General features: G+C 42.7%; 1 protein-coding gene across 4 annotated transcripts in view; it reads left to right on the top strand.

Annotated features, from left to right (window-relative positions):
* The window catches only part of SMURF1 (SMAD specific E3 ubiquitin protein ligase 1), a 46,956-nt gene that overhangs the window by 6,490 nt on the left and 13,317 nt on the right, over positions 1-27,149 (top strand). For 2 of the 4 annotated variants that reach the window (XM_080557422.1, XM_080557421.1), the window contains exons 2-9: positions 20,059-20,097; positions 20,757-20,865; positions 21,472-21,605; positions 21,725-21,790; positions 22,697-22,772; positions 23,123-23,376; positions 24,176-24,260; positions 26,534-26,680. In XM_080557422.1, the coding sequence (XP_080413548.1) occupies positions 20,059-20,097; positions 20,757-20,865; positions 21,472-21,605; positions 21,725-21,790; positions 22,697-22,772; positions 23,123-23,376; positions 24,176-24,260; positions 26,534-26,680 (910 nt within the window). The remainder of the gene's footprint in view (positions 1-20,058; positions 20,098-20,756; positions 20,866-21,471; positions 21,606-21,724; positions 21,791-22,696; positions 22,773-23,122; positions 23,377-24,175; positions 24,261-26,533; positions 26,681-27,149) is intronic. The other 2 variants (XM_080557424.1, XM_080557423.1) reach the window with 1 other exon arrangement.

The raw sequence follows: 27,149 nt of genomic DNA, 5'->3' as shown, positions 1-27,149 counted from the left end.
CAAGCTTTGCTGGAGCTTGCCTATTGGTATATATCAATTTATAAAAGATGAGATAAATATTAACATAATAGAAGAAGAAACCTACATGTATGTTTGCTAAAGACCAATCAGTAGGTCAGTAACAGGTTAAGATGCTACCAAAGACTGTTTATAAGCTTTGTTTCCCATTTATTTGAGTGGAAACTAGTAATTTTTCAAAGGGGATCCCTGCGCGTATTTTTCAGGCTTTTCCAGCTCTCTCTTTCCTTGTGAAAGTCTTAAAATGCAATGAGAGGACAGAGCAAAAACGTTGCAAGGCTTTCTTTTGCATATTCTCTTATGAACTGGCATCTGCATTGGGAATATTTGGGGATAGAGGAGCTGGATGATAAATGTGACGATACTCTAGTTGAATTGGCAAAATAAGCTCGCATGCTGTTTTAGAAAGAATCTCTCCACAGGGCTGTAATAGCTTGATGCCTTCCTCTTCAGTAAGTCATTTTTGTCAAGTTAAAGGCCAAAATTCAAACTGGCTTGTTGTCAAGGACACTAAGCACAGCAGGCAAAAAATCCCCAAGGCTACCCAATTCACAGCGTAGATGGATAAAGCTGGCAGAGCAGAGTTTACTCTCCCCTCCCCCCTGAAAAAATCCTTTTTTTTTCCTCTTTTTTTTTTTTTTTTAGAGGATATGGACACTATTATGCATACTAATACAATTTACCCGAAAGTATTTAAATGGGAGGTTTGTTCATCTGTTTGCGGGCGAAACAATCCATTATTGTCTGGGAGTAATGCTAAAATAATGCACAATCCCCCCAGCGACCGCGCGGCGCTGCACGCTGCTCCCGGGCCAGCTGTGCTCACCTCCGCTGCAGCTGAAGGCGATGGCAGCCGGCCGAGGAGCCGCTGCGGCAGCATCGGGGCTCGGTGAGCACCAGCCCCGTGCCTCGGCTGTGCCGTGGGGACGTAACCCTAATCCTAAATCACTCCGGAACGGTGAGAAATCCCGTGGAATCAGGTGTTTGTGAGAGCTTTCCGTTTTACGCTGTGTTTCCTGGTTGTCACTTAAGCGTGTGCTGCAGCTCATTTAAGAATAAAGGGCAGTGATAAACCACACTGTTAACTCCGAGTGGTATTGACCACTAGGATACTCCAGGAATACTACGTGTCCCTGAATTTCCTCGCTGATGGTTCAGCTCTAGCCATGGTGGTTGTTTTTTTTCCTTTTGAATGGTAGATGCTTCTTCCCCAACGGATTATGAAGAAGCCCTGCTGAAGATGATAATAACACTTCTTTCTCTCACTTTCACGGATAGCCTGGTATTATCTGATCTTGCAGTAATTTTTGCTCTTGCTGTTAACCCGTAGTAAGTAAAGAAATATTTTCAATAAGACGCCTTTTTTTCCCCTCAAGTTGATGAGGTCTGTCTCGCTACACTTTATTATTTGGAATAAAATGACATTTTGTGTGTGAGTGAAGGAATCACATTTTCTGTGACCTTTTCATATGTTTGCATTTTAGTCTTCCATAAAAACCTGCCTACTCCCTCTAATCGTTAGACTAAAAAAATGCGTATGTTCATCTCAATTTAAAGTTTCCATCTCTTGTTTACTTCTTAATTAAATTTGCACATGTTAGAGAAAATCTATTCTTCTAATTAACCTTCCTAATTTCCAGGACACTATATTGAAAGTTCTCCATTGTGCTTCCTCCTCCTTAAAGTAAAGGTAAAAAATTGTTTAAGAGAGTTGCCTTTGCATTTATTTTGAATTCAAGGCAGCTGCTACCATCAGTCTGAGCTCTTTTCCATGGGCCTGTTTTTTCTTCCTCGAACCCAGAACGCGGTCCGTGTCGCATCCTCAGTGTAAGCTGGGCATTACAGCAGGAAATTTAGTCCCTGTGGTCAATATGTTTGCATCTTCTGGTATGCAGGTGTACGGCTCAACAAGTTTCTTAAAAAGGAAACATCTTTTGAAATGCATATGCTTCATTTTACTGATGAGCATAAGCAAAAAAAAAAAAAAGGGAGTCCAGACTGCAAGACTGCACATTAAAATTAACTGAGTATATGGATTGTGCTGTTGCTTTAACATTTTTTTCGGCTTCACAAGTGCAGAATTTAGAAAAGTGAGGAATTTCAGTTTGATTCAGACTGCAGTGATTGATTTATTTCCAGTGGAAGCTTTATTCTTACATCTAGTTGTTTTTTTTTTTTTTTTTACATGTAGACATTTTTATAAGCATGTGGGACCTTCACTTTAAACTTAGAATTAGGAGGCAGAGGTGTCGTATTCTACAAGTGTAAGTCTAGTTAATGGATACCTCGTTGTTGAACAAGGCTTCTTGGGCACTTCTGGCATTAATGGGGAGGAAATCCATTAGATTTGGTAAACTCTGAGTTCTGGATTGAGCAGGTGAATGTCAGCTAAAGATACGGTATCAGCCTTTGAAAGAATAACTTGAATTTTCTGGGTTCTTGAAATGATATTTACTTCAGCATTATTATGGCTGTAGAAATTACAAGCAATATCTCTTGTAACTCTCTCTTAAAATTGTCTGCAGACAGGTAACTATCAAGCTGTGATGGGCACGTTTATATTTCATGTGTCTGTAAATACCCTATTAAATAGCAAATCGGAGAGAACAGAAGTAGCTTGGTGGCAAAAAAAAAAAAAAAAAGCCTGAAATCTGGGGTCTTTGAACTTGTCAGAAAACTGTGCATCTAATTTTTCTCTCTCTCAGCTTTTTTTTTTTTTTCTGTCTGTGTGAAGAGTTTTTGTGCTGCGATCTGCTGATGTATTTAACCTATTCCTGAAATATTTTGACCAAAGACTGAAAATACTTCTGTTGGGTTCCCCGTTTTACAGATGAGTGCTGAAATACAGATGAGATACGCTTGAAGGTGTAAGCGAAGTTACAGAGCTGGTAGGTGCTAGCAAGTTCATGGACGTTTGGAACGCAGCGTGGTCCTCCGGACAGTGAACACATCGGATTCAGGAAAAGGGTGCAAGTTGTAAACCTACACTTCAATGACCGTGTTCAACTTCGGTAGCTGTGCGATGTAACCAAGTTAAATTTGGTTTTGAAAATGTGACTGTGATTCGTTAAATAATCTAATGTTAATTTGCTAATGCAAAAGCACAGGCTACAGGATTAAATGTCCGGCTGCTTTTGTAAGGCTGACTTCCACAGATTGTGCAATAACTATCTAAAATACGCAATGCTACATCTAAAGTTAATAGGACATTATAGGAGCGTCTACACCTCTTATTCCTTCTTTCCAAGATTTTTAGGGAATTGAACGTTAATAGACTTTTTTTTTCAATATATATTTAATTAGATGGGTCTGTTGCAGCCCGATAAACCGGCACAGGTGTGAGAGTCAGCCAGCCAGACCGTCACGAGCGTGCAGCCTTTAGATCTACTTAGGGGAGCATAATAAGTCCCAATAATTGTGCTGTCACCAGGCCTTATTAGCAGTGCTTTTACCTGGTCTTGTACAAGACTCAGGCAAACAAAAGAAACACGTAAATGGGTGCTTTTTTGTGTTGTGTTCTCCCGTTGAAAATTAAATACCTTCTCAGAGTTAGAAAGGGCTGTCTGGTAACAGGATAGATAATGCTTCTGCGTAATCCAACAGCCTGGCTTGGACTGGCAGTCACAAGCCATTTTTTTTCGTTGTTGTTGTTGTTCAGTCACAGAAGTAATTTGACTCGTCTACAAATAGTGTTTTGATAAACTTCAATAGAAATTAGTAAACCACCCATCAAATGGGATTTATAAAAAGTTGCTTGGGAAAATGTGCTGTAAGTAGTCTGCAATTCAAAGCATTTCCTTCGCAGGATGCTTATCAAGTCTGCCTGTGCTACTTCCAAATTGAACTAGAGCGTAGATGAGAACTATTTTTTGATAGAAGGGAAAAAAAGGAAATAAAGCCCAGCTGAAAAATAGTACCAGGTTTCCTTTTTATTTTTTTTATCATTGCTTTAGGATGCAAATCGTACAAGTGTGCAGAGAGAAAACAGACTTTGAAGCACCAGAAGGAATCAGATTAATCTGTGATGCTTGAGAGATGCTGCTGGTAGTGTAAACGTGATTGAAATAGTCATTGTAGGACTGGTGAGTAAATACACTAGAAACCTTTAGATAAACTGACTTCTCTTGGATAGTCTCTATACCAAGGAAAAACAAAATGTCCTGCTTGTTTCTCTGATGTTTCCTTACTGCGGCGGCTCTATCAGGCAAAGCAGCTGCCAGTTGTTAAGACAGTCATGCTTCCAGATGCCCATGTAGAGCTTTTTTTTTTTTTTTAATGATAGCAGCAATCACAGAATTGTAGCATAGATGTACAGGAGGTCCTAGTCGTGGCTGCCAACCCCTTCCGAAGTGGTGGAATTATTTTAAAAGGCCAGGGGGAAAAGGATCTGGCAAATATTTTTGCAGGGACTTCTGCTAGATCAGAAAGCTGATAGTAATCAGTTTTCTAGGCTTCTGGAGGTTTTGCCAATCAGCAGTGAAACCTGGCACGCCAAGCTGTCCACGGCTCTTGGAAGACAGCACTGCCTTAGTTGACCATCAGGCTGATGGATAAACGGAGGGGACAGGCTTAAGCTTCTTTCCAGACTGAAAAAAAATAACCAGGCTGAAAAGGGGATCACACCTGTCATTCTCTAAATAATTTGGGGGTCTTCATCCGATTTCAGTCAAATCGGGTAAGGGCAGAGATGCTCAATATACAGTCTCCAAGCCTGCTGAAGATGCGGGGCTGGGCACAGTCAGTCCTCCCTCACCCACCCGAGCCGTGGGCAGGGTGCAGGACTCGGTCCCTGTCCCACCAAAAGGCAGCGGGCTCAGGCCTGCAGGGGGGGACGGGAATGGGAGAGGAGCTCCGAGGTGGGCCACGCACCTGTAACGAGTCGCACTTGATGCGCTTAGCTCGTAGTCCAACAACTGGAGTGAGCAGGCTGTTGTCTTTTGGGGGTTTTGTTTCCGAGAACTTCACAACGTGCTCTGAGGGAAAGATCCAGAAGACTTTATCAATCACCAGTGATAACACCTTGTCTACATCTGGTTTCACTTAGGGGTTTCGTTTTGCTTCTTAACCCAGATGAAATTGCGCGGTAATTCCTTACACAAAGATTCATCTGCATCCTGCGAGCCTGTCGCTTACAGCATCACACAATGCATCAGCCTCCTACTGGCGTTTTTTAATTAAAAGAACAGCGCTATCACTTCAAATTAACGCCACGTAGCTTATTTTAGTAAGGAGGGAAACGTTGTTTATAGGCTTTTCTCTTATGAAAAGTGTTTATTAAATTTTGCTCTCTTTTGGTTCTGTCTAGCCGTTTGTCATTCGGAGCTCGGACAATATCAGATCGCTAGGTGTGCGAGCCGTCTCAGCGATATGAATGGAAATAAAGGCTCACGTTTAATATCTCGGCTCTTTGATAAATGGGAATCACCTTAATAAAAAAAATCAAGTGTTATTCTACTGTCCCCACAAAGCCTTCGCCTCTCTTCAAGTGCGTTCCCTGTGCTGAGTACCTAGTGAAGAAATAGGTACTTCTGGGAGCTTCTGTGTTAAACTGTGAGGAGCTGGTTTTTGTAATCGTTTTCAGTGAAATTGTTAGGCCTCTGTTACACTAAATTACTGTGAGAGCAAGTAATACATCTGCTGAGAGCTCGCCCTAATATTCCTCGCAGAGCGTTTCATTTTATCTAGAATATTAGCACTGCTAACCATCCATGCAGAATTTAATGTATTGGATCTATTTAATCAATTTAAAATGGAAAGCAAACTTCTTAGGCTTTGACTGAAGCGGCTGGCTCCATGTGTTGTTTTTTAAGCACAAAGGCTAAAATTTAATACTTATATAGCAGTTTGATGAGACCATTTTGTTTAGGAGAACTTTCTTCACGTTTTATTGCTCCATGATCCAGCGAGCGAGTGTTGTCACTTGGGTGAAATCACGTCTGAATATGAAAGGCGTACACGAAGGCACTGTAGGAAGAGACATGGCATCTTTTCATTCATGCTCCGTCTTACGTCCGTAGCACCTTTGATCGAGGTATCAGAGCAGTAGTGGGTTATAATTTATTGATGGAATGGACGCTGACATTTCGTGCCAGGCAGATAGCGATCCCTCTCGCAGGCAAAGCGATGAAAGTATAATGTCGAGAAAAATTGTAAACAAGCACCCTGGTCAGAATAATGCAATAAAGCGTTTTCATCAAAATCTCAGCCTTTGTGACTGCAGATTCACTTGGGATTAGCAAGGGGGTTTCCTTTATTGAATACCTTGCATGGTGTTCTTTAAAAATCGCTGGGGGTTTCCACATACCTTGCCGCTGTTGAGAAACTGTTGGCAATGAAAGCTTTTTTTTTTTTTTTCAAATTTAAAACCATCTTTGCTGGAAGGCTACACGCACACTGTACGCTGTTTTCGTTCTGAACTATTTTTATTTAGCTAGTCCGTAAGTAAAACAGTCCGTCTGCTGGCAGAAGGTTTAGTCAAGGACATTTGTCATCCTGCTTTCAAGACGGTGGTTCCGGCCTTTCCCAAAGCGGCTCCAAAGCAAATTTCCTTCAGCAGCGGGTACGGTGACAAGGAGGGAAGTCACTGCTTATGGTCCAAAGGCTTCCCGATGTCCCCTTGTTGTTGCCGTGTGCTACCATGGCTTAATCTGAAAACAAATGTGAAATATTTAACATAGCTAGATGGTACAAGATAAGGCTCGGAGTCCTTCTGTATCCGTGATGTTAGTCATGCTTGAGCTCACGCAGCTCACAACTTCGCTCTTCGCGGAACAACGCGGATAAATGTTTTATGGACACAAAGGGAAATGGGGCGTCTCGCTGTGGCAGTGGGCTTCCCTCCCCACCCCCCGATTAAATCGCAGGTTGTGGATTTTTCGTATGCACCCCACCTCAACCACAGATTTGCTGTAACCAGTCTGTTTGTTTTGTTGTTCATCCCTGGTGACCGTCAGTAGCGCTGGGCTGAATAAACAGAGCCTATTGATCAAATTTGAAGTCATTAACTTGGCAGTTTAAATAGATGCTGTCCTATATAATTAGAACAAGGGAGTAACACATAGGCTGATACGGCTTTATTCGGAATAAAAGCCTGCTTTTCATGAAATCTTGTTTGGTGCCATTCAGCTCGCGCGGTTTTGTGCCTCCCGTAGGTCACGCAAGAATTAGACGTTTTGTTGAAAGTACCTAAAGTGGAGAGGCCGGCTTTGCTTGTGTAAGAGAGCGGTGACATTGATCTGGCGTGGATCTGCTGAACTTTGGTACTGCTGGGGAGCGCTGCTTGGCAGAAGGGCTGGCTAGCGCGCTGCGTGAGGTTACTGGTTAACCACATCCAGCCCGGGTGCTGCCGGGGGAGGCAAATGGGTGCTTTCAGGGCAGGGTACCGCTCCTGATGCCTCCGTCCCCAATCGAGCAGCCTAGTCTGGTTGTCCATCTTGCTGCTGCTCGGCTGAGCGAAACACATGCCTGTTAGATCGGGATGTTTATAGGCAAACACAACGGGTGATTAATTATTTTCGAAGGCAGACGTTTCCTCTTAATGGCTACTGTTGCGTGATGTGGCTGTCGGTGTTCCACGTCGTTTTAACGTTTTCAGTGCTGTTCAGCACGGCCGTAAAACACAACATTTCGCTCTGTGAGTGCTGGGCTCCTTGAAGATCTGTTCTAGCTGCCTGGCGGCGTGGTGTGGACAGGCCGGCGAGGAACGGTGATAATCTCATTAATAGACGAGCATCGTGAGCCTGCAGCCAGCCCGCTGCTCCTGAGTCACGCCGCCGCGAGTCCCTGGAGAGCAGCGCGCACGTTCAGCGGTAGGATGCGCGCTCGCTGACCCACATTTCCTCGGGCGCGTGCCTCTCCGCGCCGGGAAGCGCGTCTCACTGCCTGGAAATCGGAGGAGAGCTGATGTCACTTGGGTCTCCCAGCCGTTGCACGACCCAAGCCAAAGTACTTGTAGGGAATTACCACTGGGGTGACTAATAGGTGATTAGGGAGATTGTGGAGGGTGCGTGAATGGGCTTCTTGTGGACAAGGCTAACTGTACGGCAGCAGCAACAAAAACGTTTCTTACTCATTGTTTCCTTCTCCTGTTATACCTTTAGCTTGGACTCATTGTTAAATGAGATTTTTCTTCCTCCACGTACTAATAGCTTTCATAGTAATTCCTGGCAAAGTTTATTACAGTACAAGGAATGTTTCCCCTGCAACAAGTGGGCAAATGTCAGATAGAAGAAAACAGCGACTCCGTATTAGGGTTAATAGAAAGAGCAGAAGTAGGTGAATGAATTATAAAATCTTGCCTTCCAGAAGCTATTAATATCTCTGTAATTACAGTCTTTTTTTGGAACAAGCCTTGCTTCTGTCCCATTCTCTTCCTTTCCCCTCTGCCGCGGCTTCCTTACAGCTGCGTGCCCCTGCTCCTTTTGGCTGAGGGGTGCCACCGCTGTCACCCCCTGACTTGTCCCCACATCCCCTCGGTGTTCAGCATCTGGCACCAGGCCCGAGCAGCGAGCCGAGACGTGCATTGCCACTGGCAGGTAGCCAGGGTCACCGCTCACCTTTTAATGCTGGTGCCCTTCACCAGCCAGGAACAAACACTGTCGTGTGTTTAGGGCTTCCTGTGTTTTTTTTTATTTCATTTGCAAACAAGAAGGGTTTAGGCTGAGCCCTCTGAACAAATGAGGGGAAAAAAATGCATAAGGAAAGCGAGGAGCAGTTTGTAACATCTCGGGCGGATGTTGAAAGGGATCATAACGGACTGAATAATTAGCAAACAAACCTAAGATTGTGGAGTTCAGTTTTTCCAGGAGTTAAAACCAGTGTTCTAAACCAGCCAATGTACTTCATTCAAAATCAGAAGCGATGCCAAAAATTTAACTTGAGCAAACAAAATTTTTCTTTTTCTGAATTTAAACTGTGCACCTTTAACTTGTGTTTGAATTCCTGGAGTCATTCTTCCATTTTTGTAACTTAAGTGCTTAAATAATCATTACTTTTGAAACTTTACCTGGGCATTTGAGGGGTCTTTTCCTACAGCAAGGTATCTAAATGGTATTTTGAACTACTCTGGGAGGTTTTTTGTAATAGTTTCTTTATTTAACTGATTAAAAAACAACAGGTAATCTTCCCACTTCGGTATTTCATACTGTCTGTTTTGTATTGACAGCATCTACAGCAAAAGGACTGAGGTTAGAAGGGCTCACTGAGTGTTACATGTACGGGAGCTGGTAACAAGGTAATCACCGAACAGAGAGGTCGGTAGAATTCTTTAATTCCGTCTACCTTGGGCAAATCCTACAGTTTTTCCCACAAGACACTAGGAGCGTTTATAACTTAGTCCTAAGGTCCAAGTTAGGATCAAAACGTCATTTATTACGGGCCATTAGGCTGGGACACTTCTTTCGAGCACCAGCTCGATCCTGATGATCCGTGCGCTTGTTACTCTCAGGTTGATAACTGCAGCCCGGGGAGCTCTGGGAAGCAAGAAGTACTTCTGAATGAATTCCAGCTGGTTCAATTTTTGGCTGACCCTTTGCTAAGTAGCCCAGAACAAAACGAACTCGTTGCTAGAGGCTTTTGCACGCTGTTAACTCTTCGCTGAGTATTGGCTTTCAATGCCCTGATTTTTAAATCGGAGCTCGCTCGCGCTCTGTTCAGAAAGTACTCCTCCATCTCATCTGTTTGTTATCATGCTTACCGCAAAATGAACAACAGATTTGCAAATAAGGAAGGCAAAAGCTGTAAGAGCATGAAAAAGGGTTTTTTGGTGGCGGGGCCTGTAGCTTGGAGCAGCATATATGACACGGCTTGTGGCGTTTTATCTTTCTATCCAAACATGCCAAAAAGCACTCAGTATACCTCAGTTAGACATTTTCCTGAATTTCTAGCACATAAAGTATTTTTCCATGCCCATATTCTAAGTCATTTGTTACCTCAGGTACGTGATGTTAAAGCACTGATACGGTACTGATGCCTTGCTTGATATCAGGAATGCTTTTCATTTACTTATGAAAGAATTCTAGGGTGTTGACAGTGCCTGTTGAAAAGCCATCCAGTATCCACTGGAATTTGGTCTGGTAACAGTTACTGAAGCTGTAGTAGTGCTAGAAGAGGTGCTTGATGAATATTATTCTCTGCAGAAGATTTCGAGCAAATATTTATTGCAAGAGTTTTTAAAGAAACACAAAATGAGCCTGAGTTTTAGAAAAACAGCTTAAACCCGGTATATGTTTTTTCTTCCCGACGTCTGTTCTTTTTATTTACCAGCTATTGTGTAGGCTAAATTTCTGCTGGAATTCTACATTGGAATTTCTTCACTCAGATGTTTTAAGAATGAATGAAGAAATGTAGGTTCCTGAATATGCTTAAACGTGGCGGTGGTGGTTTGATACTTCTAAATTTAAGTTCTAAAAATAACTAGCAAAATTGGTTGTTCCTTACTTTGTGTTTTCAAAGACTTTGTTGTTGTTTTCCCTTTTGCTGGCGATTAATGTCACCATCAGCAGGATCCTAGCTCACCCAAGCAATTCCCTTGCCAGCTTCCTTTCCGTGGTTCACTGTGCAGCTCTAGGTTAACCCTGAGTTGAGCAGCCCTGCCCTGACTAGGGCCCAACCTGGAAATTTAGCTGTAAGGCGTTTTTTCGTGTGAATTGTTTAACTAAAACTGTTCTAGTGATACATCTGAACCTGCATGACTAATAGTTTACATAGTTTACAACTTACACATGACTTCACACCATTCGTTTTTGCAATAGCAATGTTCTTGCTTTTAAGCAATCTGCTTAATGTTTGATGAAAACCAGACTTTTTTTTTTTTTTTTTTACTGTTCATTAAAATACCCTCGTTGGAGAATGTTCTTCCTTAAAGTTGATTTGTACTATATTTAATTGCTGTGAGATATCAAAGAAGCTAAATATTGGTTCTGTCTGGAAAAGCATATCTTAGTGTTAAAACTGAGATTAAGAATGTGTTAAATTGTGTTCATTTTTCCTCCCCTAGAACAGTGTTTTACAGTCAAATTGCTTGGTTGAAATATTGACCCTACCCATATATGAAGGACTACATAGAAATACCAACCACTTCTTGGAGATACAAAACACCTTTTAGGTTTTAAAGGGAGAAATATGCTTAGTTTTAGCTTGGTAATTTTAGACTTTTTATTATTTCATTGAAATTTAATGTTTTTATTGCAACGTCAAACCTTGCCAAGATTTTCAATACCATGTTTCTGCTTTTGCAGCTTTTGCATGTTTTGCCCTGGAAGGTCAGACTTTTTTCTGCCTTCTGCAGAACAGGAAGATAGTTTGAAGCTGGACTGCATGTATGTAAAGAGAGCTGGAGATAACGCTGGGTCAGAAAATGCAGTAGCTGTAGTTCCCTGTAGCCTCGGGTAGGACAGCTGACCCGAGGTTCCGTTTGTCCCATTATTTCAGAAATGTTTCGCTCCGTGGACAGGACCCCAAGGCTGGATCTGTTTTAATTGGTGTGGTTGCATGGTCCGCTAATTTTAGCCGCGTGGTAAACATCCTCAAATGTCTTGCTTCTGGTTTTGGTCTTCTGTTTTACACTTTTCCCTCCTTTATAAAGCAGCAGAGAGCAGTTGGGCAGGTTTTCCTATCAGGCTTCGGAAACGAATGTCTTGTAAAAACTCCGGGTCCATTAATTGGATGGCTTTTTTGGGGGGGGGGGATCTGCTGTTAGGGTATAAATGCGCTTGTAACTGGAGTCTCACAAACTGGCTATAAAAAATATAGTTGTGCTAATGGTATGGGTAGCCCCACAGAGAATATCTGCAAGGAGGGGAATCTAAAGTTCTGTGTTTTATGGTGAACATAATGTTTATTGAAAAGCCTTTTATGTACTGAATTAGTAAGCAAATGATCGGCTGCAAGGGAGCGTCCTCGTAAGCTTCTTTTTGATAATGAAAATAAGGAGTTGAACACTTTAGACATTTAACTTATGGAAATGGAGATCAGAGGCATTAAATGAAACACACCTAAATTAAACGCTGACTTAGCAGTAGGCCGTGCTGCACAGGGGCTTTCATTCTCAGAAAGGAGAGTCAGCTAGTTAAAATCCGACTTCTGCCAAAGTGGTAGTGAAAAGCAGCATAGTTTTGTATTCATCTCTAGAGTGGATATTTTTTTTCTGTATTTCCGTTGTAATGCACTGTTGTTCATCTGGTGTTTTCCAGAGAAACAAATATATATGTCTGAAGATTTGGATTGTTTTGTTTTTTTTTTTTTTTCCAGAAAGGACCTGTTGTTTACTGAGGGTATGGAATGGGACTGGCTTTGGGCTCGATCCCGGCTCTCTTTGTGAGCAGTGTTAGGCTGAGAGTTCAGTCCTGTCAGGTATTGACACTTGTATGGCTTTGCAAAAGGTGCTTTGAAAACTCCAAGTGTTAAAAGTGCAAAATATTTTTGGCAATCTGAGTAAAATTCAGTTTGGAATCTGAGTTATGAGTGCATGTGGGTGGAGGAACATGTTTTTCATGCTTCAGGAATTTTTTTCCAGATGCTTTTTCAGCACTTGGGTAACTATAAAAGCTAAGTATTAAGACTTCAACACAGTTTTATTCCTTAGTTCTAATGTCATTTAAGAAAACTGAGCCCCATAGTCAGTCCTGTGGCACGCTTTCAGCGTCACAGCACTGATCTTGCACAATGCACGTTGGTGTCTGTTTCAAAATGTGAGCACAAGTAAGTGCAAGCCATGCAGATAAGCCTATCTTGAGCAATACTATTTGCTTAAAAATAGAAATTATTCAGGTTTGTGTGGTGGGAGATGCAAGATGTGTAAGGGAAGCAGCGCAGAGCTGTGTTGCTCCCAGTAGCTAACGCACAATGAAATGGGGAGTAACTGTAAAATGCCGTTTTGTGTTTCCAGTAGGAATTTTGTTATTGAAATTGTTTTATTTAGCTGTCAGCTAAGAGATTGAATTTGCCCTGAGAATAGAATATTACTCTGTGTGGTTTTAATGAAAAATTTGAGTTCTTTCCAGTTGTTTCTCTTTCTTACTTGTGTATACAGAAGCTGACAATATCGCTGAAGCCCGAGCATTTGCTCCGTTTTCAAGGAACTGGGAGGCCGTTTGTGGACATCTTACCAAAACAAAAACTTGACTGCGTTTGGTAAATCTCTACAGAATTATTTATTCCACTTGGTTGTGATCCTGGCAGATGTGTTGGTGCTGGCTGAGGACTTTTTTTTAAGCTGTAGGGTAGTTCCATCTGACTTCCCCTGCTGTTAACGTGTTCCCTGGTAAAGCTGTGAGCAATGGGGTGTTTTTTGGGAGCGGCTCTCTTTGCGAATGGGTTTTCCAGCTGCTGTAAAATGGGGACGTTGACTGGTAACTTACCTCTTGAACTCCAGTGCTTGAAGAACATGGTTGCGTTTTGAACGTGTTGGGAGGTGGTCTGCAAGGAAAAGGTAAAGGAAGGCGAGGGTGGCTGGTGCTGCAGGGGCACTTTGTTGATGGCAGAGGAGGCTTCGCAAGGCACGGTCTCACTCTTGCCCCAGTACCTCTGGTTGTATCCCCTACAGCTAAGAAATCGCTGCAGGGCCAAGATGAATAATTAGCCGAAGGTGATGAAGAAGCAGTTTATGAAAGGTTTGCCTTCGTCACCACCACCAAAGCCCCTGGAACTACAGCTTGAGTGAGAAGGAGGAGTTCAGTGCAGCTGGAAATTGCGCCGTTGTACGAGGGGCAAATAAGGTCCATGGGTGGCTCCTGCTCTGAGGCCTGAGGCTGTAACGCTCCAGCCGCTGGGGTTCTTGCGCTTGGTATCTGACTAGGAAATAGACGCGTAGAGAACAGGAGAAGGTTCTTGGCCTGGATTAGAGGAAGCATAGCAAACTTGTAAGAAAACTGATGTGATAGCTAGGATTTGATGAAAAATTTCATCTGGGTGTTCGCCTTTGTGTCAGGCATTTGTTGTGGGTGAACAGAGGGAGAACAAGAGAAAAGTGTTACTCTGAGAGATAATTGGATGTGCTTATTTCCACTTGTCTGATCTGTGCGCCTTTCTCTGATTCTGTACATCAGCATTAATTCAGCTTCCTATTGATCTCCTCTTTTTGTTTAATCCCTGCAAAGGTCTTCAACTAATTCCATAACCGTTAGCGTTTCTCCAGGGTTGGTATCAGTTCATTCTTGAACTTGCTTTACTCGCCGTACTGCATGCAGTCTCAGGTAACTGGGAATTTAACGAGCCTTGTTCTTCCAATGGCCCCGTGCTGTTTGTTTATTTATTTTTATTGTTTTACCGATTTACTTTCTTGAGGGCTAAGCAGCCCTTGCTGCTGTGTATCTGTAAGACGTGAAGGCTTACCGTCGGTCAGTGCCCAAGAGGATTTTTCAGTTTGAGTACGTCTCAGGAATCCTGGAGATGAAACCGCTCTGTTTTGTCAACTTGGTGGTGTTTGCTCTGCGAGGGCTCTCTCTCATGCATGACGTTTTTATGCTTAGGTAGGATGGAATTCTGATTCTGGGCTAAGTAGATACTTTAATGACATGTTAATGGACTAATAAAAATGGCTTTTTCTGGGTGTGTGGTTTTTTGAAGATCTCTTCAAAGTTGTCTAGTGTTTGCGACTGGCTGTGTGAAGCCAAGTTCCAGCCCACGAGGAAAGCATGCCTTGAAAAGAGGCTTTGATTTTTACTGCAGCCTACACAAAAGGGCCACAAAAAGGCTTCGTGTACCAAATCTAGCAGCCCTCTGAGAGCTGAGGTTTTCTAATGAAGCATTGCTTTAATCTGCTAGCTAAATTCAGTTCTAGCTTGAGTTCAGGCAGAGTCTTCAGATGGTGGGGTGTGACGTGCACAGCCCTGAAGTCGGAGGGGCCTTGGGTTTTTTTGGGTGGCTTACATGTCAGATTGCGAGTTTTTTGGCACCATGATACCAAGCTCACTAATGAAGGCAGCTCTGTGTACACATGAATGCATACGTGTCTGTAAAATGAGTTCTGTACAGGTAATTGCTCTGTTTCGCAAACGTAACGTAAAGCTTCGGGGTTGTTTCTGTTCTGTGCGTTAAGCACGGCAGCGATTCAGGCTCGGTTACTGAAAAGTTAAAGCAGTCTGTGGATTTATGCGTTTCAGGCTGAAGCAGACAGAGGGGAAGACCAAAAGTATTCTTAAAGCAAACAAGAAGACGACTAGAATAGAAACCTTGGCCTTTGTGGTGACAACTTAAGCTTCGATATGTGAATAAAATGGGGTGTTTTAGCTCAGTGATGTGGTTAGCTGCAAAGAAACCACATTTTTACACACTTGGTGCCTTTAGCCATCTTTCCTTTTCCATTAAACTTGCTCTTGTACCCCCATCAAACATAAATGATTGTCAGCCTTAAAAAAAACAAAACACTTAAGAACCTTCCTGGGTTGCCTGGTAGTAGAAATAAAACCAGACGTTTATCTGCAGTGAAGTCTCATTTAAGGTTACGTGCAGGGAATAGAAACGCCAAGTAGAGCCATTCGTAAAGGCGTTTCAGGAGGGGTGGCTCGTGGTGTTCGGAGTATTTTCCACACGAAATGCACCGAACCGTTCGGATGAGAAGCGATTTCATAAAACAGATTCAGCAAAGATTTTAATTGTGGGCTGTGGTGCCTTGGGGGGTTGGAGCAGCATGTGGTAAATGGCTGATGTTCGCTCTTCTTTTTTTTTTTTTCTGGGGGATTTTTTCTTTACACTTTGAGCACGTTATTTGTCTGCGCAGTCTGCTGCGGCCCTTCTCAGGACGGAAGAACCTTGCCGAGAGGAGCAGGCAGCAAGGCAGCGCGGGGTCATCGTGCCGACACGCCGGGCCCTCCCCACCCGGTGCACAGGTTGCCAGCTCCGCGAGCCAAAAGAGCCCGGCGGGCTTTGCAGCGTTACCTGCGACGTTTCCATTGCTTGGCTGCATCACATTTTTCAGCCTTCTTATTTTTCACTGGTATTCAGTAAGTTCAGTTTCATTTTATGATGGGATCCCTATTCCCCTCTGCTCCAAAGAAAGCTTTCCCTTGTTGTTGCTTACATCTCCAAGCACTCCGACAGCCCGTGATGCTTTTAACGATCACGCTGCGTATCTGTGCGATTCAAGATGGCCTGCACAGAAGTAAATATTAAGTAAAGTCCTTTCTACGTCACCGGCCTGCTGGCCTTGTGTTTACTTTCTGTCAGAAAGTAAAACGAATGTATCCTGGAATCCAGCTGCGTGTTTGTGCAGGCACAAATGATTAACCTGGAATATCAAAGGAAGGCCGAAGACGGCTGCGAGGTTTACCTGCTAGCATCTTGCAGTATGACCTGCCCCCCGTTCCTGCAGCAGACGTGGACGTAACGCTGGTTTGTCTTGTCTTCAGAATCAGCTTGAGCGCTAAATTGAGTGCTGTTGTTGGCTCAGCTCCTATCCACATGCAAAAATCCTTAATTTGAGCAAGGAGGTGCTTAGCTTTAACTCCAGAGCACAGAGCAAAGGGTGAGTGGACGCGGCCCAGCCACAGATTTGGCTGCTCTGTTGCACCGGTGCAGGCTGGTGCCTACCGAATCTTTCCATCGCTCCCCATTTTGCCTTCTGTGTCACAAAACACTGCCTCGTTTTTACCGAGTGCAGCTGAAAACAATTACAGCGGCTTAGTGCCGTGGGACGGGGCCTGCTAGGTGTGGATAGATGTGGTGGTGGTGCAGAGACGGCAACGTGCGGGCTGTCTGGCAGGCCAGCCACGCTCCTTGGGGCGCAGACGAGTCGGGAGGAGGAACCCGCACGCCCCGGCTTTGATTTGCAGGCTGGGTCTGTGCGCTCGGGCTGTTTGAAATGGTTCCTCGCCCAGGCTCCCTTCCTCGGCCTCCTTCCCGAAGGGGATCGGTCCCGCTGCAGAGGTGGGTCGCCTGCTGGTGGAGCAGCAGCTTTCTGATGCAATTCTCAGCCCGGGTTGTGAAGGCGGCGGTGCCGCCGCGCTTTTCTTACTACACCTGGCTGCAGTCCCTCCCGCGGCACCTCCCGAGCCGCAGCAGCTGATTCACCCCTGCCTTGGAGCTGGGTGGACAACGGGGGCTGGCACGGGAACAGCTCCACGCACTCAGGCTGCACTGAAGACATCCCCAGGGTGAATACCGACTTTGTCTACGGCTCGTCCTTTCTTCACCTCCTGCCAAATATGCTTTCACGCTCGTACTTTCCCCAGCTGGCTAATTTAGCCTTTGAAATTATCTCAGTAATGTCAGGTACTTAAAAAAAAAAAAACATTCCCATCCCTTTATAAATATTATAATCTCGATGTGAAGACGTTGTTTGAGCGGTGCTTGGGCTCTGCTGCATGAAAGCAGCTCTCCAGCACCGCGCGGCAATGCGCAGCGCCGTCCAAACAAATCCCGTGTCAAGCTGGAACAAGTCAGTTGACTTTCAGAAAGCAGAATGCAAATGACCGAGGCGGGAGAATCGGTGCCTTCCGTAACTTTGCAACAAACGCGGGGAGATCCCTCCTGCTGACAAGGAGCCTTGCTGGCTTAGAAGAAAGGAAAAGGAGAAGCACGCTGGACAGATCGAAGGCTGGATTTTGCGCAGAGCTTGTGCAAAGCGCCTCCCGAAGCAGCGTCCATCCCTTTCTACCCCTGCTCAGTGGGCAGCCGCCTATGATGCGGGGATAAAATCGGTAGCTCTGTAAGCCTTTGGAGCTAAATCTGCCCGAGTGCAGGGGTGTCGGGCCTGAAGGAGCAGCAGTCAGACCCATCTGGCAGTCGTGCACAAGTCCCATTGGAGGCAATGCGTTTAAGAAGTAAATCTGGCACGAGCACGGCTTCGCAGAGCAGGGAGGGGCTGTCTGCCTGGCCGCTGGCATAGTTTCATGCCCAAGTGTCCCGTTGGTGACCTTTGTCACCCGTTTCTTTACTGGAATTTCGAACCGTATAGCTTTTAAGCGATAGGGCACTTGAAAATATTTTCGCCGTAGTCAGTTTAATGTGCAAATAGTAGAGCAAAGCCACCGGTGGCTCTTGGGCAGGCTGCTTCTAGAGACTGCTCCGTCAAGGTTTCTTTCTGCTACCAGCTGTTGCGGCAGTATTTTTCTTACTAGAAAGAATAATGATTTTTGCAACCCGAAATTGAGGGTTTCACAGGCTGCAACTGGAAAATTGGCAGCCGCGCTCCTCTACTGCGGACCGAAAGCCTGTGGCAGAGGGAAAAGCATTAAATGAAAAATATAATTCTTCAATAATAGCTTATGAAACTTGGGCTGCTAGTTAGCTCTAGAGAGCACACCTGAAATATAGAATAAATGGAATAATTATACAGTCAGACAGCACTCGGGTTGTTACAGATGGTGTGCTTTTCCAGCTTAATGTGTTCGTAGAACTGGGGACAGGACACGGTGTGAGTTATTTGATTTTGAGAAAGGAAAAGCAGCACCACTCGCGGGTACTTTAAAATTCATTCTGGCTACTACGAGGACATCCAGGTTCTGATTTTACCTGTGCTCGTTCCTTGGTTTTCTGGTATTTTTTCTTCCAAAGCGCCCAGGACAGGAAGAGGAAATTAAGCTTTGCTCTGGTGCGCTTCCATAGAGCAGCGGTCTGGTCTGTGATTGTAATCCTGTTTGATTTCAAATCAAACTGCTGTAGTCCTCCAGCCTTCTCGTCTTTGGTCAGCTGTTGAAATTAAATACATAAGAGGAGCTTTCTCTGATTCCGCGGTTTGCCAGCGTTAGAAGTATGTAGTTTTTAATCCCTTCTAATCATAGTTTCCTGTTGCAGCTGCTTTAATTATTAAAAAACAAAGGATTTGTGTATTTTTTACACTAATTTTAACATCTGGGTTAAGACGTCGATCTGTTGACATGTGAGGCAAGGTAGATTTTATTCTGCCGGCTATTTTGGAAGGTGGGCATTGCTCTGGAGATGAGAGGTGGAATTCTAGCAGAAGTACAAAAAATGATGACGATAAAAAAATTACGTTTTTGCTACCATGTCTTCACTTTGTCCAACCCAGAGCCAACGTGTGTAAATGCCCCAAGTGAGCCTGCAAGCTAGGAGTGAGGTGGGATGGGGTCTGTGCCGGGGGACTTGGCCGTCTCGATGTTTTCTGAGCATTCATTCTCGTGCTAGAACATCAGAACTTGATGGAGAAGAGGCTACCTCAAAGATAGTTGGGTCTTTTATAATCGTCTTTCTTGCTTCTTTCTCTCTTTCTCCCAGTTTTAGGTAAGTTACAGCTCTAATGTTTTCATCTTTGGCTCTGTGGTAACTTTTCCTGGCCTGCTATAAGAGTTTAATGGATACCGAGCAACTTGAATTGCTGAGAGCGTACTGAGCAGCCCTTACTGAAAAGCAAAATGAGGCTTGTGGCTGGTAATAGACCTAACAGAAATAGAGATTGATGCAAGTTTCCTGATCTAATTTTTGCTTAAACGACTCTGTTATTCAGCACAATTGGAGACAGGGAAATGATGTCTCGTTTGGGGCCCTTCCAAAGGAAAAAAAACTTGCCTTTCCCACCCCCCCCCAGTATATCTGTTTTCTCCTGAATGAGGCCGTGTGATACTCACCCCAAAACCTTTCTGTATTGGTGAGGTGTTGGGCTGGTACGGCACGCCGCTGGTACCGTCTTTTACAACGTACCACAAACCTTTTGCATGCAAAGAGCAGGAGGTTGCGCAGCCTTTGATGGGACTCCATATAGAAGTTGTCTCCAGGAGCCCCAGAGCCATTCTTGGTTCAAAAACTGCTTAGTCCTCGTTGTCAAATGGATGGGTTCAGAAATAATGGCAGCAAAATTCTGTTTTAGCGCTTGCGTGAGCACGTAGTATAGAAAGTTTGAAGGCTTTAATGCAAAGGGATGTTCGTTAAATCTTCTGTACTTTGCAACGATAGAACGAAAGCAGCAAAAGGATTTTTCTCTTTCTGTAAGTGCAAATTCCAATCACAGGTGAAGAAAACAATGCTCGTATATAATATCTGGGTTTCTTTTAAGAGTGCAGATCGTGTACTGTTGTAATTGGTATGATTGCTGGAAGGTTTTGTTTATGGTTTTAAGATTTCTTTATCTGGTATTTTGTTTTGCAGTATTATGTGCCAAGAATCTTGCGAAGAAAGATTTCTTCAGTAAGTATGCCCCAACTGTATAACTTTCTGCTCTTGATTAATCAGGTTTGTTTGCAGATTGTGCATTACCGTCATGGCTTATTTGGGTATGTGATTTGTTCTGTGGTTCCGTGCTTGCATTACTACATAAATGCACATTGCTCTGAATTGTGTTTGGGTGATGTAGACTCTAGCCTTGGAAAGACCAAGGGCTTGCAAATTCGAGTTGGAAGTCTGGCTGATGAGACTGCAAGCAGGTTGCTACTTACAGATTTTTTTTTGTGAGGGTTACCAATGGCATCTATCTCATAGGGATGTAGTTGTTAAAAACCAGCCAACCAAAAAAACTTGCCAAGGGTCCAACTGGAGTCTCAATGTCACGTTAAGGACTGAATCAAAATGCCTGCTTTTTGTATGCATGGGCCACTTAAGCACTGTTAAATTGAGCACATTTAACCTTTTGTTTTCTAAATTCTTGTACTATTTATGGCAGATATCAATGTGTAGGGCAGAAGTACCTTGTTCTTTAATTTGGAACTCATTTTGGATTTACTAAAATAGTTTTAGGAAAATGGCAGCTTGCTTAAGGGGGGAAGAGCTCATGATAGCATTGTATTGGAAGAAACAAAACAAAGAAAAGAAAAAGCATCGAGTTTAACAGCCCCTTTTCCCTTCCACAGGACTTCCTGACCCATTTGCGAAAATAGTTGTTGATGGGTCAGGTCAGTGCCATTCCACTGACACTGTGAAGAACACGTTGGACCCCAAATGGAACCAGCATTATGATCTGTGAGTTATTTCTTAGGTCATAAGTAAAAACTCTTTGAGATTTATCTGTTAAACGAAGTGCAAGGGTTGCCACTGCAGCTTCATTTTTTGTTACCAAGAAGAATTTGCTGAGGACTTAATTTTTGCAATAACAAAAAATGACCTGCAAATAAAGGGTTACATCTCTTGCTTCTAGGTGTTTGAATGTGGCAACATCTGTGTGTTAGGTACACAGCAAAACTGCTTAGAGCAAGCTCTATTGGAGCAGCGCAGGCCAGCTTTTAGAAAAGATTGTCCTTGTTGTAATGATTTATTTTCTTCAAAATATTAGAAACATAAATTTAAAATTTTTGTACATTAATTAGCTTGACGCATAGGTTTTAATGAGGCTGTCTGTAGTTAATTCGTGCTGCAGAAATATCAATTTAATGTGCTGTGTAAAATCATAGCACAGTAATTCATTAATAACACTTTTTCAGCCTTAAGCACTTTTGCATTTATAATAAAGGAGCATGACCAATGTACTAAAATGTGTCAGAATTTGTACCAAATAAAGCATAAATGCTAGAGAGTAAAAAGGAGTTCTTTTTTTTTCTAAAATTACTCTTCCAATATGTGTTTTTCTAGATACGTTGGCAAGACGGATTCCATAACCATCAGTGTATGGAACCATAAAAAAATCCACAAGAAACAGGGAGCTGGCTTCCTGGGGTGTGTCCGACTCCTCTCCAATGCCATCAGCAGGCTAAAAGATACTGGATGTAAGAGCAGTCCCTGCCTGGCACAGCCAAGGGCCTTCAGTGCCTCGTGTTTGAGTAGTGGGTAGTATTCTCCCCCAGCCCCTCAGTGTTTTGTTGATGTTTCCAATTCTCATTTGCAGACCAGCGTTTGGATCTATGCAAACTAAATCCCACAGATACTGATGCTGTACGAGGCCAAATAGTGGGTAAGAACGCTCTTGGTTAAACATTTATCTTCTTAGGTAAATACAGTACATGGGCAAATGCTGTATTAAAAACAGAAACCCCCAGTCGTTGCTTCAATGCCTTTTCTGTGTTGTTTCTTCAGACTTTAATGGGATTAAATAGCATAACATGAATTTTTTTTTGTTGTACTCCTACATAGCAGTTTGGTTTCTCTCATTAGATAATTGGAAACAATATTAAAAATAGGGAGTGCATTTGGCAAGGTTTCTAATGCAGCTCTGGAAGGGTGAATGTTCGGTAAAACTGATTGTATTAGGATGGAGGTGACAGGCAAACAGAATGTTACCTGGAAAACAGGACCTGAAGGAGGTAAAAGAAATGTTGTGAATTGCTGTTTTAATACCATTCTTGATCGCTGGCTCATGTAACCCATTTCCAAATTTCAGCAATATTTTTTCACTTTCGGCAATGCTGGTTGGATGCCTAACTTAACCCATCTTACCACAATGCGGTGCCTCACCCCCGTGTCAAACCCAAGCTTTTCAATAGAAGTGCATAAATGTTTGGCAAAGCCCAGATTCTAACCGTAACGATGACATCTAGTGGCGAGCTATTTCTTTCTAGCTAACCTTTCTGAATCCTCATGAAATGCAGATGTAGCAGCTGGCATGTTTGATATTTACAGAAATAGACTCAGCTTAAGTTCTGATGATGTGATGCCTCTGGTTTCTTTTCTCCCTTTTTTAAAATGAATAATGCTTTAGGGTTATAGAAGGGGTTGTGGTAAGTGGTGTGCTCTCGTGTGCTAAGCTTTAGCGTTCCTTAATATTTTACCCTATATAAATGTGGCTTGTTCAGTGGTTGCTGTTATTGTTTAGGGAACAATTGTTCTTTTATTATTAACTTGTGTTTGGTTTTTATTGCAGTCAGTTTACAGACACGGGACAGAATAGGCACAGGAGGTTCTGTAGTAGACTGCAGAGGGCTTTTGGAGAATGAAGGGTAAGAATTGCTTTCTTTACACTTAATTAGAAAAACAGTTTATACATGGAAAGAATATAATGAACACTCAAAATATTAAATAGTAGTGTGACTAATATCTTGTCTGGGAATACGTAACAGGTAGTAAGGTTATAGCTGAATACTTATTTGAAGAAAATATGCTAAACTGGCTAGAACTTGATATTTCTTGTTACCAGTGCTTCTGGCGTTTCTGTTCAGCTAAGAAATTTGGGGTATAAAAACATTAAGAAAGTGTCATAGCTTGCCTTAGAAGTCGTGGTACTTGAAGTAACAGAGAGAGAAAAACAGTTATTTCTGCATTCACTTCTTTGTGATGGAAACTCTTGAAGTTTCCCCATTTTCAGAACGGTTTATGAAGATTCCGGACCGGGAAGGCCGCTGAGCTGTTTTATGGAGGAACCAGCACCGTATACAGACACTACAGGGGCTGCTGGTGGAGGCAATTGTCGCTTTGTAGAGTCCCCAAGTCAAGATCAGAGGCTTCAGGCACAGCGACTTCGGACTCCTGAAGTCAGAGGCCATGTACAGACACCTCAGAACAGACCACATGGTCACCAGTCTCCTGACCTACCAGAAGGCTATGGTAAGAGTTTTCCAGAACTATTAAATTTCGGTTTTCAAAAGACTTCAGAGAAAAATTCTCCCATTTTAACATATAGATGTGGTTTGCCTGTCAGGACACGCAGTATGTGTGTGCATCTAATGGTCTGCATTTTGGAAAAGGAACTAAACAGTGCAGATGCAAGTCTGAGATTGTCTAATTAGCAGTTGCCTACTCCAGGATACACTGAGGGGTTGATGGTGAATTAAACATGAGTTTGTGGTATGATGCTGTTATAGAAAACTCACTGCTAATCTTGGCGGTGTATCTAGGGAGAACGAATGTAAAGAGCTCTTTAAACTAGAGCAGTAATGCTATTTTTTTCCTTCCCCCTTGGCATGTCGTGTAAGTTTGAGCCCACGTTTGAGAAAAGATCGGGAAAATATAAAAGCAACAAAGAAGCCAGTAGTACAGAAGATTAGGAAGGATAAGATTAAGGAGAATTTAAAGCTCAGAAAAGAGCACGCCAAATCTAGGAGGAAAGAAATCCAGTTTGGGGGTTTGGGTTGTCTGAAAATCTAAAAATACAAACTGGAACATGTTGGTGCCTGGATTTGTGAGTTTGAAAAGGATTATTGAAATGTGTAGTCAAGTAAATTTGTCAAGACAGTGTTCAAAGACAAAGTAGTCCGTGCTGCAAGACATCAGGTGGGATGGCTCAAGTGCTTTCTCGGAGAGCTGACAGAAAGACAGTATACACTAATGGTTTCAAACAAACTGTTATTCAGGGTTGTTGTTTTCAGATTTGTAATTTACAGTAATCTTTTCTCCCTTTTTGTAGAACAAAGAACAACAGTACAGGGACAGGTTTATTTTTTGCACACACAGACTGGAGTTAGCACGTGGCATGACCCTAGGATACCAAGGTATGTATTTATAGTTGCAAACTCATCGCTGGGGGGGAATTGTGTGTGTGTGTACAGAAGTAAATTGAATCTTAAAGAGCAAAAAATCTGTCAAATGGACTATCTAAATTTAAAGGGAGAGGCAAGAGCAGAGGAATAATTTTTGACCTCTCCAGTTAGCTTTTCACCATACATTAAAGATGACTTTTTGAAAGAGAAAATTATTCAGCTGTGAATCATGTAAAACAAAGGAAAAATCTGTGTAGTCCTTGGGGAATTCCCATTTGATAAATTCTTCCCAGAATGTCAATGTGGCTTCCTTTTTTTTTTATTAAAGTTACAGATTTCTGAATCTAACCCAAACTTTGTTCAAAACCAGTTTGAACTGTACATTAAAGAAAAAAGGTGACTACTCCCTTAAAGCCATTGCTTGTTGAGTATTGAATTTGCAACTTCTGCTACAATAGTGCCCACTCCTGTATAACTGAAACAGAGATCACTTGTCATCTTTAAACTTGAAATAGCGTTGGGGTTTTTTATGCTTCAGACCAATGATTTGCAGCTAGAAAATTTGAATCCTCCACATGATTAACTTAGTAAAGCCTCTTTAAAACTTAACCTGCAGTTAATCCAGCTCTTCGTGACTAAGGTCTGGCTCTCTTCCTTGAGGGGCTCTGAGTCTGGGCTGTTTCACTGGGCCACCTGCACACCAGATTCTGTAGTAAAACACAAAGTTTGTAACTCTTCAGCTGCTGTGCTGGCTGCATTATACACCGGCGTGATACAGGATATTAGAAAAATTATATAAAGCAGTGTAGGCAAAAGCGTTGATATAATAACAGCGTATGGGAGGATATTAGAAATAAGGTTTAGAGAGAGAGAAAATAGCTGATGTTAGATTAGCTGGTGTAGTTGGAAGAAGAAATGACAGTGCTCATTTGTGTCACTCACGTCAGGCTTGCGTGCCCAAAGCCGTGTCTCTTCTTCCAGTGATGCCTGACGAAAGTTATTGCTTCTTTTCTGTACAAATCTTAGAGCCAGGTTTTTGGGACCAGCAAAGTAAGGGGACACAACAGTTTCTTGTGTCACAGGTCACTTGTTTTATTTCGGTTAAAGGTGGCTTTTCTTTACTAGTTACAGTGCAAAAACCTAACCTTGGCATTTAGCACAGATATAGGTTAAAACTTGATGTAATCAGATCTCTAAAGTACTTTCAGATGCACAGCTGATTGAAACAAATGGTTACAACTATAATCTTCTTTTAAGGAGCCTAACAAAGGCTTGTCTGTCTCCCTGTGTACCCCCTGCTGGCTTATACTCACTCTGACAGTAATGAAGCCTTTGATGTACAAAGTGTTTCTACCTTTTCTGAAGCCTCTCGGTTTACTTATGCTGATGCTGGGTGGTTAAATTTAGGTAAGGAAATCTATAGAGTGATCTCTTCAACCCTGGATAATAAATGAATCCATGTCAGCTGTCTAGAGAATATTTCACTTAACAACAGCTTTTCTGTCTAAACAACAATCTTCAAGTTCCTCTCCTTCCTTTTCTTGCCATTCTTCGGTTTTACTGTATTAGGTGTCTGGGGTATTAAACATTTTAAATTCTCTAAATGTAAATACATTCTATGCATTGAATTCAAATGTTACTGTGCTGCCTGCAAGTGAGTGACTACCTTTAGCAGCGCTTAGAAAGAACGATACCTTAAAGCTATCTAGGATGAAAGGAGTGAATATGTCACTAAAGCCTTCCTCCGGATGATTTCTCAGTCAAATACTTAGGATTCTAACCTTGCTAATTAACGAGGTGATTTTTTCTTTTTAAGTGATCCTAGTGCTTGGCTGTCTTGGCTTCTTAACCTATTGGGCATTTGGAGGCAGCTGTTGGTGTAGAGGCCTTTGTTTAATTGTTGGGTTTTCTGCACAGAGATCACGCTGGTGTTAATAGGATTTTTTTCTGTAAATTTTTTCTATGGAAAAAAGTCTCTTCCTCCTTTTATAGCCCTGAGAAGCCCTGTCATCACCTGAATGACGACATTGCATATTGAAGTTACTTCTAAGCTGCATGGCTTTATTACTTTCAAAGACTTAAAAGGACAGACATAAGGAGTTGCACTGCTTAGACTGAGGATTCTAAAAAGGCAACATAAAAATAGCTATTCTCTCCTTCTTCCTAAGACTTTCATAGCCTAGAATCACTGAGCACCAAATGCATTCCCCCACCCCACCCCCTGAATGTAATTGGTTTCATCTTAACTTCAGAAGTGCTTTAACTTTGTTTATTTTTCTCCTTAGAGACCTTAACAGTGTGAATTGTGATGAACTAGGACCTTTGCCTCCAGGTTGGGAAGTTAGAAGTACAGTTTCAGGAAGAATATATTTTGTAGATCATAACAACAGAACCACACAATTCACAGATCCACGACTACATCACATCATGAAGTAAGAACCTTGTATGATAAATAATTCCCCTCAAGTTTGGAATATTAAACCATGTATTTATGTACAATTTTAACTACAGTCTTGGAGTCATGAAGGGCTGAAAAAAAAAATGTAATAATGATATTGGGGAACAGATGCAAGGAGGTAGGTTCCTGTGTGGGTCTAGTCGGTCTGAATATTGGTTGTCAGCATTGGTTCTGGCTAACCTTCGTACAAAAACTCTTCGAAAATGTTTTTATTATAATTTACAGTCAGGTTTAAGGGAGGACTTGCATACTTTGGCAAAACGCTGATCTTTTAAGCTGGTTTGGCAAAATTGGACCACATTCTGCTGGAGCAAATAGGCAGTTCTAGAAATGCTGGGATGCAGGGTAGGGGTTCTGCTAGACAGTTCCACAGCGGTCAGCTCATGTCTCTCTGACAGCTCTTCTAGCTCTGTGCTAGCTCTACTAGACCTGAACTGGATTTG

Source organism: Anser brachyrhynchus (assembly GCF_964034855.1).
Source record: "Anser brachyrhynchus genome assembly, chromosome: 15".
Taxonomy (NCBI): domain Eukaryota; kingdom Metazoa; phylum Chordata; class Aves; order Anseriformes; family Anatidae; genus Anser; species Anser brachyrhynchus.
This window is presented reverse-complemented; position numbering and strand designations above follow the sequence as displayed.